At 41.3% G+C, this 15,992-nt stretch overlaps 3 protein-coding genes across 4 annotated transcripts; 2 read left to right on the top strand and 1 right to left on the bottom strand.

The window, feature by feature from the left end:
- Positions 1-253: 253 nt before the first annotated feature.
- On the top strand, positions 254-4,169 carry LOC148089425 (solute carrier family 22 member 7-like). 2 transcript variants are annotated; one of them, XM_087783845.1, is made up of 9 exons: positions 257-762; positions 2,143-2,246; positions 2,314-2,468; positions 2,530-2,698; positions 3,048-3,165; positions 3,226-3,335; positions 3,414-3,628; positions 3,702-3,810; positions 3,871-4,169. In XM_087783845.1, the coding sequence occupies exons 1-9, from the start codon at positions 382-384 to the stop codon at positions 4,079-4,081; spliced, it is 1,572 nt and encodes a 523-aa protein (XP_087639971.1). In that variant the 5' UTR covers positions 257-381; the 3' UTR covers positions 4,082-4,169. The 2 variants fall into 2 exon arrangements, with proteins under 2 accessions (XP_087639962.1, XP_087639971.1); XM_087783836.1 differs by having other exon boundaries at positions 254-762; positions 3,048-3,335.
- A 1,014-nt stretch (positions 4,170-5,183) lies between these two features.
- On the bottom strand, positions 5,184-11,888 carry dhx15 (DEAH (Asp-Glu-Ala-His) box helicase 15). The gene is made up of 14 exons (XM_087806690.1): positions 11,742-11,888; positions 10,437-10,782; positions 10,158-10,351; positions 9,911-10,070; positions 9,585-9,803; positions 9,338-9,505; positions 8,982-9,068; positions 8,737-8,886; positions 8,490-8,598; positions 8,199-8,390; positions 7,110-7,232; positions 6,854-7,044; positions 5,695-5,864; positions 5,184-5,620 (listed from the first exon to the last, which is right to left on the bottom strand). The coding sequence occupies exons 1-14, from the start codon at positions 11,801-11,803 to the stop codon at positions 5,503-5,505; spliced, it is 2,289 nt and encodes a 762-aa protein (XP_087662816.1). The 5' UTR covers positions 11,804-11,888; the 3' UTR covers positions 5,184-5,502.
- A 2,041-nt stretch (positions 11,889-13,929) lies between these two features.
- On the top strand, positions 13,930-15,954 carry LOC148089423 (extracellular superoxide dismutase [Cu-Zn]-like). The gene is made up of 2 exons (XM_087806619.1): positions 13,930-14,027; positions 14,952-15,954. Exons 1-2 carry the CDS (start codon positions 14,014-14,016, stop codon positions 15,550-15,552), a joined length of 615 nt encoding a protein of 204 aa, XP_087662745.1. The 5' UTR covers positions 13,930-14,013; the 3' UTR covers positions 15,553-15,954.
- The last annotated feature ends 38 nt before the right edge of the window (positions 15,955-15,992 follow it).

Below are 15,992 nucleotides of genomic sequence, written 5' to 3'. Positions count from 1 at the left end.
AAAGGTCAAAAGAATACCGTGCTGGACATTGGACATTGTTTTTGTCAAACATTAAAACCATTTTATTTAACTGACGGCTTTTATGTTTATTTAGGAAGTTCACAAGGGATTTTAATAGACAGTAGTTGTGTAGTAGCATTATCAGTAGTAAAAATGTAAGAAACCAATTTTATTTTATTTTTACTTGCACAAGTGTTAATACACTTGAATGATGGGACCTGAACTTAGTCGACCTCTTTTACGCAACAAGGAAGTCTCTGTTGGATTAGTGGTTAAGAGAGTAAACCATTCACCGGTTCACTCATCTCTGTGTTCGACACAAAAGGTTTCAGGTCCTGGTTCTCAGACGGGATTGAAGGACCAGCAGAAGATTGGGACAAAATGAAGTTTGAGGACATAATCACTGAGATCAATGGATTTGGAAGATTCCAGAAGATGATCATTGTCATCAGCTTCCTCGGGCGCTTCACTCTTCCTTGTCACTTCATGATCAACAACTTCATCTCGGTGGTCCCGTCCCACCACTGCGACATCAGCCACCTGGACGACGGGGGAGCTTTGGAGAATCTGACGCTCGAGCAGAAGCTCACCGTCAGTATCCCGGCGGAGGACGATGGCTCTCTTAGCTCCTGTCAGATGTTCGCCGAACCACAGTTCCACCTTCTTCACAACCTGTCCACCTCGACTCAGCCGACAACTTTGACCTGCAGGAGCGGCTGGGTCTACAAGAACAGCTCCTTCAAATCTACTATCACCTCACAGGTAAGATCGCAGTGAACCGAAGACGTTACTCAACATCTAACCATGCAAACACAAGGACATAACTTATTATTTAAACCTGTAAAAAAAGGAGTGGTGTAGCTTCATGAAGCAGTTTCCCTGATCCAAGGTTGGTGGCGCTGTTGGCAGATTTGATAAAAAAAATAGAGGAAATTAAGATGACGCTTCATGAAGCTTCACCAGTTGATCTAATCTATGAGAAAAATCAAATGAATGTCCAGAGGAAGTCTTTAACTTTTTAGGTGTACCAAATTTTTTGGACTATACGATAAGGTCCACTCAAATATTTATCCATGAATAAACGTGTCTGCTTTTTTACACAAAAAAGCTAAGCTTGTTCTACTGCATGACTGATAGCCTACGATCACCTAGTATAATACTAAGAACTAGTCTAGCAGTTTTTAGCCAAGTAATAACATGGAGTTTAGTAGATTACCAAAGTTATACTTGGACTTTCAGTGCCATGAAAAACATAAAATCAGTTCATTAGGTAACATAAGGTCAGTAAGTACGACCAGAATTAATAATTAATTTGCACTGGATTATAAGCCACACCCTCTATAGAAGAACTCACATTTCTACGATCCTTAAAACTCTTCACTGGCTTCCAGTTTCTTTCAGGATCAACTTTAAAATTCTGGTTCTTACTTTCAGATCTATTCATGGTCAGGCTCCTCCTTACATCACTGATCTGATCCAGACTTACACCCCAGCTCGGGCTCTGAGGTCTGTGGATCAGAATCTACTGATGGTTCCTGAACACGGTTCAAGACCAGAGGAGAGAAATCTTTTCAGGCTGTTGCTCCTAAGCTTTGGAACGATCTTCCTCTCACTTTGCGTTTGATGGATCTACTGACTCCTTTAAGAAACATCTTAAGACGTTTTTATTTGTTCAGGCTTTTCCTTGATTTTCTGGAACTCCTGTTGTGTTATCAGTTTTATCTTGACCTTTAAAATATATACTTTATTGAATATTGTTTTGATTGTTTAAGCGCTTTGTGACCCTGGTCTGGAAAAGCACTTTATAAATACAAATTACTTACTTACTTACTTACTTACTCTATTTTCGGAAAATTAAAGGATATATGCAACTGAGACTAAGACGACCAATGGTAGGTTTTGTGAAGCGAATCTCTCGCATGAAAGTCATTTACATCAAACTGTAGCTGAACGGGTTCGTATTAAAGTGATAGTCGAGGTTCCTCATGTGATCTAAACCACCTCGTAACCTCTGTGAATAAATGGTCTTGGATCTGAAAATACGTGGTCGTGCAAAATTGGATTTGGGTGTGAACATGTTTTAAGTAGGAAACCCACGTACGTCTGAGTAAATAACTAGTGTCGGTTGTGTCGTTCAAAAAGTGGGACTTGGTGTGCGACGACAAAGGGAAGAACAAGGGGACGGCGACCATCTTCTTCGTGGGCGTGATGTTCGGAGCGGTGACGTTCGGCAGTCTCAGCGACAGGTGAGGAAAAGCCTCCCATTTTCAAAACCGACGACTCGTTGACCTTTTTCGACATCTTCTCCCACAGGTTCGGTCGCCGAATCACGCTGCTGGTGTCGTACGTCACCGCCATAAGCTTCGCCGTCGCCACTTCTTTCTCCACCACCTACGTGATGTTCGCGGTGTTGAGGTTCTTCACCGGGTTCTGCATCACCGGCATCGCCATCGTCTCGTACGTCCTAAGTGAGTGAGTTGGATGACCTTTGGATTGGATGACGCTAACTAACGCTACGTTTCACCCCAGGTGTGGAGTGGGTGGACATCGAGCACAGGAAGCTGGTGGGAGTGATTGACAGTTTGTCTTGGTCTTTTGGAAACACGATGTTGGCATTAATCGCATACTTGGTGGATGGATGGCGAATGCTGTTCATCGCCACCAGCTTACCTCTCATCTTAGGTATTGTCACCTGGAGGTTCGTACTTCCCTTACTCTTGAACAAAACCCCTCATACCTTAGCTATACATCGTCTTCTAGGAGACCCCCCCCAACCTGGAAGCTTTCCTTAGCAACCTCTTAGAAGATCCTTTTTCCCTGAGAACCCTTAGCATCTAAGACCAATCTGCACTTCTTGAGTCCGCGTTTTTTCCCCCCGAGATTTTCAGAGGCTTTTAATGTTGTTCTAGTAGATCTGGAGTCACTAACCATTATGACAGCCAGAGCTACTACGATAACAAGCTTGATACACACTTTTCTTGATACCTGTCAACCATTTAAGCCACTGTGTCCCGTAGGAGGACTTCTAACTTGATCCTCTACACCAGGTGGATGCCAGAGTCCGCCCGATGGCTCATCGTTAACGGGAGACTCGAAGACGCCCAAAAATACCTGCAGAAATGTGCCGAAATGAACGGAACGGAAACGGGAAGTCTTAAAGTTGAGGTGAGAGGACAGGTCAGATTTGAAGCTTCGGTCGACTCAACATTCCAGTTCCTGCTGCAGACGCTTTCCGACATCGTCGTGACGGAGAAGAAGGGTCAAACTTACTCTTACCTCGATCTGATCCGCACACCGGAAATGAGGAGACTGGCTCTACAGACAGGTGTAGTTTGGTCTGTGGGTTTTTTCCCGTTCTTTTTCTGTTCATCAAAATGTGACATTGGGGCTGTAAACCCTTCCTGACCCTCTAGGTTTTGCATTGCGTTGACCTTCTACGGGATCAGCTTCAACATCGGCGGCTTCGGCCTCAACATCTACCTGACTCACTTCACCTACGCCCTCGTGGAGATCCCGGCTAAAGTGGCCGTGTATTTCCTCCTGGATCGGATCGGCAGGAGGAACACGGTGGTGGGAGCTCTGTTGATGGTTGCAGTATGTTTAGGAATCAACATCCTGGTCCCGAAAGGTAATTGGGGTTCGTCATGGGAGAACCATGTTTTTCTTTCTTGACAGAATGTTTGCCAACTTGTTCATTGCAGATCATTCGGTGATCAGAACCGTTGTCGGGGTGACAGGAAAAGCTTTTTCTTCAGCCTCCTTCGCTACCATTGTGCTCTACAGCTCGGAGCTGTACCCCACCGTTGTGAGGTACTGAGGCTGCTTCTTTCTCTCCGACCGCAACTTTCTAAACGTTCCTTGTGACTGCAGGCAGAACGGGATGGGCTACAACTCCTTCCTGGGTCGAATGGGTGTCGCTATAGCGCCCCTCATTCTACTGCTGGACGAGGTGTGGACGCCCCTCCCGCAGGTGGTGCTCATCTCCACCGTCCTCTTGGGGGCGCTGGTGGCGAGGACCTTGAGAGAAACGAGGAACCGATGTTTGCACGAAACCATAGAGGACGTGGAGGTGCAGCGGTGAAAACCAAACAATTTTCAATCTTTCAAGAGTCGATTGTAATTTAAAATAAAAATGTTTCCCCTGAATAAAGAAGAATTTAATTATCATTTCCTCATCTAGACTTGTTAGATAAGAAATAAAAACACAAGAACAAAAAAAAAAATTGTAATCAATTTTATCCAAAGATGAAGACAGCTGAGCAACAGTCGCTACATTAAAATGAACAAACATTTGTCTACAACTCTAAAAAGGAACCGATTACTCTGAGATTAATATCAACCCTTTGAAGGCGAGTAGAAAATGATTGTTTGAATTAAAGTGCATCGTAAAAAATCAAAATCAATTTTATCCAAAGATGAAGAAAACTGAGCAGCGGTCGCTACATTAAAATGAACAAACATTTTTTGTCTATAACTCTAAAAAGGAACCGATTACTCTGAGAATAATATCAACCCTTTGAGGGCGAGTAGAAAATGATTGTTTGAATAAAAGTGCATCGAAAAAAAATCAAAATCAATTTTATCCAAAGATGAAGAAAACTGAGCAGCAGTCGCTACATTAAAATGAACAAACATTTTTTGTCTATAACTCTAAAAAGGAACCGATTACTCTGAGAATAATATCAACCCTTTGAAGGAGAGTAGAAAATGATTGTTTGAATTAAAGTGCATCGAAAAAAATCAAAATCAATTTTATCCAAAGATGAAGAAAACTGAGCAGCAGTCGCTACATTAAAATGAACAAACATTTTTTGTCTATAACTATAAAAAGGAACCGATTACTCTGAGAATAATATCAACCCTTTGAAGGAGAGTAGAAAATGATTGTTTGAATTAAAGTGCATCGAAAAAAATCAAAATCAATTTTATCCAAAGATGAAGAAAACTGAGCAGCAGTCGCAACATTAAAATGAACAAACTTTGTCTATAACTCTAAAAAGGAACCGATTACTCTGAGAATAATATCAACCCTTAGTCGACATGAGGGCGAATAGAAAATGATTTTTTGAATTTAAGTGCATCGAACATCATTACCGTCTGGAACACGACTGCCACCGTGTGGACAAGAATAGAACAAACACAGCAAGTCTTCAAAGCAAATCATTGAAAGATCAACACGTGTGCAGGTTTAAGTCAAAACTTCTTTATTAAAGAAACAAAGCAAGCACAATCAAGTTATGACTCGGCGCCCCCTGCGGGAGAGCCGGTCACATCTAAATGACATATTACAGGTTCATATCAAGAAAATTAAAGCCAGGTTTAAAGTTAATTATTCTGGCAATACACGAACTGTCATGACTTTATTGAGAGGAGAGATTCAAAACAATAATAGAAAAGTCTTGTGGAGTCTAATAGAGTCTTGGAACATGAGGGTACAGTGATACACAAAGAGCTATGACTAAATGATGCCAACTTCGTCCGGTACACTTGGACACCAAAGGATTAGTACTGCGAGTACTCCTTGGTCTCCAGTTTGGCAACGATTCGCTCCAGCTGTCTCTTTGCTTCACACTGAGGGAAATTACTCATTTCGTAGTACTGCGGGGCGATTTTAACCAACCTGGAAGGACAGGGGAGGAAGAAGAAGAGTTAACAAAAGGGCACATTGAGTCGCCCTCACCCCTCATCACTCACCACTCTGGCTTGATGTCGGTACAAGTGCGTATGTAGTTCTTGGTGGTGAGCACAAACTCGTTGTAGAGGACCCACTCGGGCTTGTGGTCCAGGACCGTGGATGGGTGGAGTTGAACCACTTGGTTGTCTTTGACTGTGAGGTAATGACCGGTACGCTCCAAATGTGCCACCTGCCCGGACAGAAACAGGAAAAACCCTTTTGTAATACCTGGTATGGACTCACGGTGAAGCTTCTCGACAAGAACCAAGACTTCTAGGTCGATATTCAACATTTGTTTAATAAAAAGATAAACAAACAAGGTGTTTCTTTATCACTTATAATATAACTGAAATGTATGATTACCGTATTTTCCGGATTATTATAAGTCACAGTTTTTTTTTCATAGTTTGGCCGGGGGTGCGACTTATAGTCTGGAGCGACTTATGTGTGAAATTATTAACACATTATTACCGGTCTATCATTTTACATGTTTTTTTCACATTGACCGCAAGAGGGCGCTCTAGCCCTGTGTTGATAATTTCGACGTAGAAGAGGAAGCGCCGCAACTTCTACCTCCGGAGTTACCGGAGTTGTTTAAAAGTGACACCGAGGATGAAGATTTCATTGGATTTTAGTTATTTGGAGTTACACGGATGGTTTGGTAAACTTCTTAGCATGTTATTTATGCTATAGTTCTCTGAATAACGCTTAATATGTTATGTTAACATACCACGTTCTCAGTCGTGTCATGTAACGTAACCGTACAATTATTCAGCCTGTTGTTGCCTCTATTCTATTTTTATTTTAAATTGTCTTTCAAGGTGACATGTCTGTTCTTGGATTTTATCAAATAAATTTACCCAAAAAATGCGACTTATACTCCAGTGCGACTTATATATGTTTTTTCCTTCTTTATTATGCATTTAAGTCTGGTGCGACTTGTACTCCGGAGCCACTTATAGTCCTGAAAATACGGTAATGGGAATTAATACATTAATGTCTATGAAGCAGAGCATGCAAGAAACAAAGTCTCTTAAATGTGTCCTGGTTCTGCACCACGGTCTCCTCCAAGAGGGACCTGCTAAGACAGCTAAGGATTCAGCATCTAGGATGCATCCTAACAAAGGTCATCTCTAATGCTTCTCTTGACAAAATGGTGCAAATGGACGTGGAGCTGACCTGCATGAAGAAGCCGGTGCAGAGTGCTCGGCGGATGTTGATGTAGTAATCCCTGCTCGTGAACTCTGTGCTCCGTCGGGGAAGGTTGAAGCGGTCCATGATCCTGGACAGCTGCTGCCGAACGTTGTCGGCCGACATCAGTGAGCGATAGTTGACAAAGTTGTCGTAGCACCACTGGTTGGCCTCGTGGTCTGGAGGGCGAGAGTTGTTCAATTACAAAGTTAAAAAGAAGAGAACATCCACACGTCTTACTTACTTTGTTTGAACGCGTGATAGACGTTGAGGAGGGTCAGGTGGTCTCCGTCGATGTGGGCAAACCTCATCTTGGACTCGTCTGCCGCCTTCTTAGCCTCCGTGGGGCGAACAAAGCACTGTGGGACTAAACAAGGTTGGTATGGGCCCCAACAAAGCCGCCCATAGGGATGAGTCAAACAGTCTGAGAAAAATGCAGAACAGCCTATGATGCTAGGGCGCGGGATACAGCGAGGGGCGAGGCAGGACCAGAGGGGGATACGGAGCTGCCCGAAGGAGGTTCTGTAGTTATTCCGGAGGTTTTCCTCAACACAAAATAATAATTACAAGTTTTATATTTTCCAATCATATCATTTTCTTGACTCTTACACAATTCTATGTAGCATAATTATGAATACACATTCGATATTCAACATAGATTCTCTTTTTATCATAGTCGTTTAATGGTGTGTATTTCAATAAAATGTGTATAAAATAGTGCAAGTTCTTTTTTTTTAATTATTGACAATTAACATGCAATTATTCATGTTGCAATTAAACCTCCGGCCACTAGATGGAAGCAGTCATTACGTCCTCCGCAGCTGATGTTTGGGCGTGTTTTGGTTTCAAAACAAATAAAAGTACTTTGTAGAAACAAGGATACATTTTTTACATTTCCCTGTTTTGCAATGTATTCTGTATCATTTTTCATATGGTATCGCCAGATTCTTGCCAATACAATATTTTTACAATATTTTTTTTTACTGCTGTTCAAGTTTAAAATGTATCTTAGATTCTTCTTTAGAAACGTTTAGATTACCTTTAATAGGTTAGAATCGTTTATATCTGTAGATCACTGACTTAAATAATACTTGTGAAATATACAGTATATGCTGTATCCAAATATATGCAGTCGAAGTTTTTACTATATAAAATATTTCTATACATCATATAACGTTTCTTTAAATGTATTTTACGCTGTGGTATACAAGATTTAGCACCAGCATCTGCATGAATTTACAACAAAAAAAAATAGAATAGAAATGTTTTACAAGCAGCAATATTGATTTGTCTGCGACGTCAAGAAAGAGGTCGGCCCTGTTCAGGGCATTACCTGACAACATGGCTGTGATGGACAAGATCTCATTCGAGCAGTTGAACTCGCAACTTGCAATGACCATCTTTGCTAGCTGGGGGTCCAGCGGGAACTCTGCCATCATGGAGCCCAGTTCGGTCAAGTCGCCGTCATCGTTCAGAGCAGCCAAATAATTCAGCAGCTCCAGGGCTCTCATGAGCGTCTCGGGTGCTGGAGAGATAAAAAAAAAAGGGATTTTAGTGTTAGACGTTTGTTGATTATTCAGGTTTTTTTTTTAAATGGTTATACAGTATATATAGACAGACTCACCAGGTGGATCCATGAAGTCAAAATGCACCAGATCATCAATACCGAGCTTCTTCAACTGCAGCACCACAGAGCCCAAGTTGGAGCGCAGAATCTCTGGATAGGTGTTATCCTAGAAAGGTGAAGTCAAGGAGAATGGAATCATTAAAAAATGTTTTTATTTTTGGAACACAAGCCAAATTGTGTTTGTTTCAATTAGTTTTCTCACAAAATTATAATCATCAGTGAGTGAGTGAGTGAGTCAACTCACCTGCATCTCAGTTTTATAGGCCTTTTCAGTGTAGAGGCGAAAACATTTGCCGGGACGTGTCCTGCCAGCACGTCCTGCCCTCTGCTGCGCAGACGCTTTACTGATGGCCGTGACCAACAGAGACTCAACTCTGATTCTGGGATTGTACACCTGGAAGAGAAAAAAAAAACAAAAAACTTTTCAGCAACTTTGTTTTACCTTTTGCGATTGTGAAAGTCTCCTGCATTTAAAAAAACAAAACATACCTTCTGTTTAGCGAATCCAGGATCAATGACAAATACTACGCCATCAATTGTCAAAGAAGTCTCAGCGATGTTTGTCGACACAACCACCTACAGAACATATATTGTCACTGAGAAAATCTGATTGCATTCAACACTAGGGATGGAAGAAATTATTGATACACTTAAACTAAAAAACCCTCTGTAAATTCTGCAACACCAGAGTCAAGTGCTCAGACATACTACAAATATTGTGCCTTCAGTTTTGACAACAAAAACTATGTAAAATGTCGTATTGTTTGCCCCTGTATTGTGATACAACACGCATAACAAGATTCTTGACAACATACACCCATATTTTAGTCGCCAGTCAAACATACCTTCCTCCCAATAGCACCGTTTGGCTTCCTCGGAGGCGGCGGCTCAAAGATTCGCTGCTGCTGTTGCGGAGGTAATGTGGAATACAGTGGAATGATCTTGATGTCTCCGACTTCAGGTCCGAGGTCGTCTACCTCACGTTTGATCCGTTTACAAGCTTCATCGATTTCCTGATGGTAGAAATAATCGGGGTTTTTTTTGTTCACGTCGCCACATTAACGGACAAAAAGCTGGAAAATGAATCCTCACCTCTTGACCAGTGAGGAAAAGTAGGCAGTCCCCTTCGTCTTCTTCACACATGTGGATCTGGATGACGGTGCGGATGGCGGCCTCTAGGTAGTCTCGCTCGGGCTCGGGTGTGTAAAAGATCTCAACGGGATGTGTGCGACCAGGGATGGTCAGGAGGGGACAGCTGTCAAAGTAAATCTGGAACTTGCCAGCATCGAGGGTGGCACTCATCACGATCACCTGAAAAGTGGCAAATAAATACATTTAAAAGAAATAAGGATAACATTTTCCAGATTTTCCTGGCCTGCGTAGATGAATAATCCGAGAGTCATCTCGACTTCACTCACCTTGAGATCGCCTCTTTGTCGCACCACTTCCTTCAGCACTCCCATCAAAATGTCTGTGGCCAGCGTTCTTTCGTGAGCCTCATCCAAAATGATCACACCGTACCGCTCCAGCAGCGGGTCGTTCATGGCCTCCCTGAGCAACATACCGTCTGTCATGTACCTGACGGGGAAGAGGGAACGAGAGGATTCGATTACTTGAAAGAGCACGAGAATGGGTGGCCGAGTCGAGGAGGCGTGAGTCACTTACTTCAGGATAGTTTTGGCTGAGCTGCAGTCTTCAAATCGAATGGAATAACCCACTTCCTGTCCGAGCATCACGTCCATTTCATCTGCCACTCTCTGAGCAACACTCATCGCAGCCACTCTCCTTGGCTGAGTACAAGCTACTGCTCTCTTAGGACCAGGTATTCCTCGAACCATATCAACACACCACTGAGGGATCTAAAAAAATAAAATATTATTTGGATTTAGAAAGAAAAAAGGAATATTCAAGGAATTGGTAAAAAAAAGAAAAAAAAAAAAGTACCTGAGTTGTCTTTCCTGAGCCAGTCTCTCCCACCAAGACAAAGCTCTGATGCCTTGTGATGATTTCGCTGAAGCTTTCCTTGTACTCCCACACTGGTAGCTGCAACCTTTTTTTAAGTATTTCATAATAACGGGGTGTGTGGGGCAGGTTGGTAAACGGGTTCATCTGCTGCTGCATGCCCAACTGTTTGATGGAAGGCAGGGTTGTTCCGCCGATCAAGCCGATCGGTGCGCTGGACGGCTTGGCGTCTCTGTCACGGTCCCGTTCCCGGTCTCTGTCCCGATCCCGGTCCCTGTCCCGAGAGCGATCCTCCCGATCTCTGTCACGGTCCCTGTCTCGGTCACGCCTGGAAGCATGAGAAGATAGAAACTAGATTTTAAACTTAAATAAAACCTCTGGGATTTATGTACTTATTATATACAGACACGGCCTTTAATAGATATTTAGGAAAATATTTACAAAGACAATACAAAACAGATGTACATGTGATCAAAATTATTAGAAATTGGAATGACATAACCAAATCCAATTTTCTGCTCCTGCTTTCTAATGTTATTTACCTGTTGGTAGAGATTGTTGTGAGCTGTTGGTACTATTAAGCTCATCTCAAAATGATTCTCATTAATTTCAGTTTCGATTTATTCATAACACTTAAACTATGAAGGGGAAGGAAAAAACCTGTCACTTTAGATCGATAATACAACTTTAACATGAAAATACTGGGACTTTCACACAAACACCATACGAAGTATTTAATAAATGATACACAGTTCACAACTCAAATATCAAATTGTAATATTCAATGTATTATCAAGCCTTAGTAATTCATAGATGAGTCTCATGCTTTCGCTTTAGCTTCATACAAACAAAAACTCTTCTCTCCTCTCATTGACAGGATACATAGATCAGCCATTAAGGATTGATGTTGTTAGTAAAAATGCATGTTTTCTTTCTTTTCGCTAAATATATATTTTATACTGCTTGAGGTCGAAACCCTTCATTTGGCGGCGATTAGCAACATGCTAAGTGACTTAGCTCGCCGCACACACACGTGCCTCAGACGTGAACGTAAACCGTTAGCATGGCTGAACGCACTCTTTAAACATCGAGTCAAACTTCCGCGTAGGTGGACATGTCTGACGAGAGTCGCGAATTAAACGTTTTTAAGCGCCGATAAACCAGCAAAACACACTGTTTTCGCTCATCCTTCTGCGTTTACTGACGCGCGTTAGCAACGTAGCTTTAGCTTGACGCTTGTTAGCCGGACGTCGAGCGGCTTCACTCGTAAACAACGGTTCTTCTCACCCTTCCGACCGCTTCTTGTTGGAATAGTCATCACCCAGGTCCAGACGATGTCTTTTGGACATCCTTTTGAAGTAAAGTGTCCACAAATGCCTTCAATAAAGGGGGTCACTGAGCCACCGGGCAACTAACTTGGCTTCCTGGTTCATATGCCGCTATCTTCGCTCGGCGCCTGGACAGCGTGGAGAGCATGACTGACACCTGCTGGTTCGGAGGACTTCCTTGTTGCTCCACTTTTTGTTGTTGTTTTATGGAGAAACAAATTAAGTAAATGTGCATTAAATCCGTGTCGGTCCGAGTTCCTTCCGTTCATTACTTATTCAATTTTGTATATTGTATAATTAAATGCAGATACTGTGATGTTCATGGTTATTGTGTGGTTACAAGGTTATAATGTAACTTACATCCAGCTCTGTCAACTTGCTGCCTGGAAAATTGGTTCCTTTTCCCATCTCTAGTACATCAACCCTTTATCTACCGTCAACGCCTTCCATCATCCATGCATTTCCATCCCACCATCTACAAGTTCAAGTTCTTTATATGTAAAATATCCATGTGTCAAGACATACAGCATACATTAAATTGTGGTCCTCTAAGACCCACGATGCAAAACATGAAGACGGTTGAAAGGACATTAATTAAGACATTCAAGAAAATAAATAAAAACAAATAACTAACAAAATGAAATAAATGATCAACAGACTTAAATCGCCTTGACTTCAACGAACATATGCATGCATCTTTAGAACATAAACCTGGCAAAACCTCTAATCTTATCAGGGTCATAGCCCAGAGGAACGCTAATGGGTTCCTACCTGGGACATTCTGGACCCTTCTCTTATTGAGGAAGACAAAATGACCCAAACTCTAGGTCTGCTCATTGTTTTTGTTTTTCCACTTTGTTTTTGGTCTTTGGTTTGGCAGACAGGTCTTGTTTTTCTTGGCCTCCTAGTAGTCGTCCTTGAGAGGTGGGCACTGTCATGTCCTGTTGTTTGTGTTCCCTCTTGTCTCACTTCCTGTTACTTTTGTGAAGGCCTTGTGTCTCTCTGTGTGTTTTAATCTTTTCAACTTCCTCTTGAGCTCCTGGCTTGATTATCCTTCATTTTGTTTTTCGGTCGAATTATCTTATTTTATACGACTGATGTCCTATGTCGTAAACCATCGTCATCATGTTGGGCAAAACCTTGTGACTTACTTGTAGATTCATTTTCACAAAAGTCTACATTGTATTTTGGTAAACACTCTACATCTTCTAGAAGAGATCGGGGGAAGTCATTAGACATAAATCGGGATAATTATTGATCTATAGCTTCATAAACCATGACAATAACATGAGTCACAGCTAATAATGCGCTGCTCTTCATTTGAAAAACCGAAAGGTTATTTCCTTCTGAATAGCATTTGGGGAATTTAGCGTAGAGTTCAGCTGGAACAACTGATAGATTGACAGCAGTATGATGTTGTACGACGACTCGATGAAAGATAGACCCGCCTTATGTCAAGCTAGGTTGTGATTTTAACGTTAAATAATCATGATATTTAATTTTTTTTTTTGCTTGATCCATCATACATGACTCAATATGCAGTTATTACAAAAGTCAAGCTCATATTGAATGTATCTTTTGTAATGTATTTCTGTTTTTAACAGAGGAGAGAAATCCTTCCAGGCTGTTGCTCCTAAGCTTTGGAACAATCTTCCTCTCCCTCTGTGTTTGATGATCTACTGACTCCTTCAAGAAACATCTTAAGACATTCTTATCTGTGCAGGCTTTTCATTGATTTTCTGGAACTCCTTTGTTGTTCTTGTTGTTATCTTGACTTTTTAAGTATATATTTTATTGAATATTGTTTTGATTGTTTAAGCGCTTTGTGACCCTGGTCTGGAAAAGCGCTCTATAAATATAAATTACTTACTTACTTACATATGCTGTCCCGATCACGAATATTGTTTAATTCAATTTCATGTATTTTGTCATCTTTTTTTTTATCCATTATTTTTCTCAATAATGCACTTATACAACCATGAACACGTTCTAAAATACTGTAGAAAGGCAGGTAAACTTGAAAATAGCGTATTATTGATCTTGTTAATAGTGATAAGTTGACCTTGTCAAGCGTCTCTGGTTTGTTTAAACACCCATGATCCAGAGGAGTCTCCTCCTTCAGCAAGCAACGCCTCCAGACACGATCATGTAATGGTTTATAAGACTGTGGACCAGAGTCAGAGGAGAACAGGCGCATTATTGGAGAATTGTTTTGGATCTTTTGCGGGAAAATGCGTCCAAGAAGGTGAGCAAACTTTTCTCAGTCAGCATCTGCTGCATTAAAGCTCCTAAAACGCAACATTAAGTTTCTCCACATGCTGAAAATGTACAATAATGCTTTTGGTTTTTAGACAAGAAGATACACAAACGCACGTCTTTTATTTTAAAACAGACAAATCTCGCTTGAATATGTTCTGCGTCAAGTGATTACGTCACTGCACGTTAAGAAGATAAGCTGATTCATTTATTTTCTGCTTTTGCTCAATAGTTTTGTTTCGACCTTAATCCTCAAGATGATTAACAAACACGTCGCTCATTGTGTTTTATTATTTTAAAAAAACGGATCGAATTTGATTCAAATGATTCTGATTAATCACACGTTTATTACAAACGATTAAAAATAAAATATGAATTTCTTAAACTGCTTTGCTTGTTGAACATACCGATGGTTTCTTTTAACAGAAGTTTAATTTTGTTTCACTGATCTGTAGTCTGTGTTGACTTAAATATTATTTTCCTCCACTATAGTCTTACTTCAACTGTAAAGTGTCTTGAGATAACTTTGTTATGATAAGAAACTTTAAATAAAATTGAATTGAATTTTAGTAACCGCGTTCAATGCCATCAGTAAATTTGCTAAATATCCATGTAACGGTTTGATATAATAAAAAAGTTTTTTGTTTTTTTGGCTTTCTTTTCTGATTATTATACAAACGACTGGTTAAGTAGGTTAACCAGCATTAAACTGCTAGCGAACGTATTTGAAAGTTCCAGATACTGAACCAAATACTACAGTTTAATGTGTAATTCAACTTTATTATAAGTTATATTCACTTTATGGCCCGCATGTTTCTTTACAGAAAACACATTTTACAACTTGTTCATCCTACATGATCTTTTCTATATATACATACATGTCATATTGATGAACATTTTTCTGCTCGTTCAGGCTCGTTTTGACGCTGGAAGTCTTGCTGTCTGCGCTGGGATGCTGCCTCCTCCTCGCCCGCGCCGACCATGACACTTCCTCGCCACCAGAGGTCGCTGTGAACAATGGCTCCCTGTATGCGGCGTGTAAAATGAGACCCAGCTCGTCCCTCCAAGAGGGCCAGCCCAAAGTCTACGGGCAGGTTCTGTTCAAGCAGGACTTCCCTCGGGGAGAACTCCAGATCCGTTTCTCCCTGAATGGCTTCCCCGCGGATGACGTCACGCGACAACACCGGGCTATTCACGTCCACCAGTATGGACATCTGCACCGAGGCTGCGGCTCCACTGGGGGGCACTATAACCCGGGTGGCGTGGATCATCCGGGTCACCCGGGAGACTTTGGGAACTTCCTTCCAGACCAAGGGAAGATCGAGGCGACGATGGCGTCCAACGCCACACTGTTCGGGGGTCTGTCCATCCTGGGAAGAGCCGTGGTGGTCCACGCCGGAGAGGACGACTTGGGAGGAGGTCTGGATGAAGGGAGCCTCCTGCACGGGAACGCGGGGCCACGACTCAGCTGCTGTGTGATCGGAATGGCTCCCCCTGGCGTCTGGAATCAGTAGTGTAAACATGTGAAATCCGGACGTTTTTTCAACGATGTATATCTTTGTTTAGGTACCTATAGATATTTCACACGACATGAATAAATGTAAACATGCCACATACATGATGGAAGAATCGATACAGCGTCATGTAACACATTATAAATAAACAAAATGCAAGTGAAATTAATATTAAATTAAAAATAAGTATAAATAGATGCAGAAAATAATAAGAACCATTCTTTTCATACATTATCTTAAAGATCTAGTTTTATTAGCTAAAAATGTTTTAATTCAATGAAACGAATCCCTACAATTGTACTTGTAGCATGTCAGCAAAAATAAAGATTCAAATTGTGTAAAATTGTTTAAAACTGATGCAAAAGACAAGATGAGATTGAAATAAATAGAAATAAATAAAGACATCAGTGTGTGTTCTTTAGAGTTGATGCATGAGGGTC

This window comes from Callionymus lyra, chromosome 1 (assembly GCF_982586985.1).
Source record: "Callionymus lyra chromosome 1, fCalLyr1.hap1.1, whole genome shotgun sequence".
NCBI lineage: Eukaryota > Metazoa > Chordata > Actinopteri > Syngnathiformes > Callionymidae > Callionymus > Callionymus lyra.
This window is presented reverse-complemented; position numbering and strand designations above follow the sequence as displayed.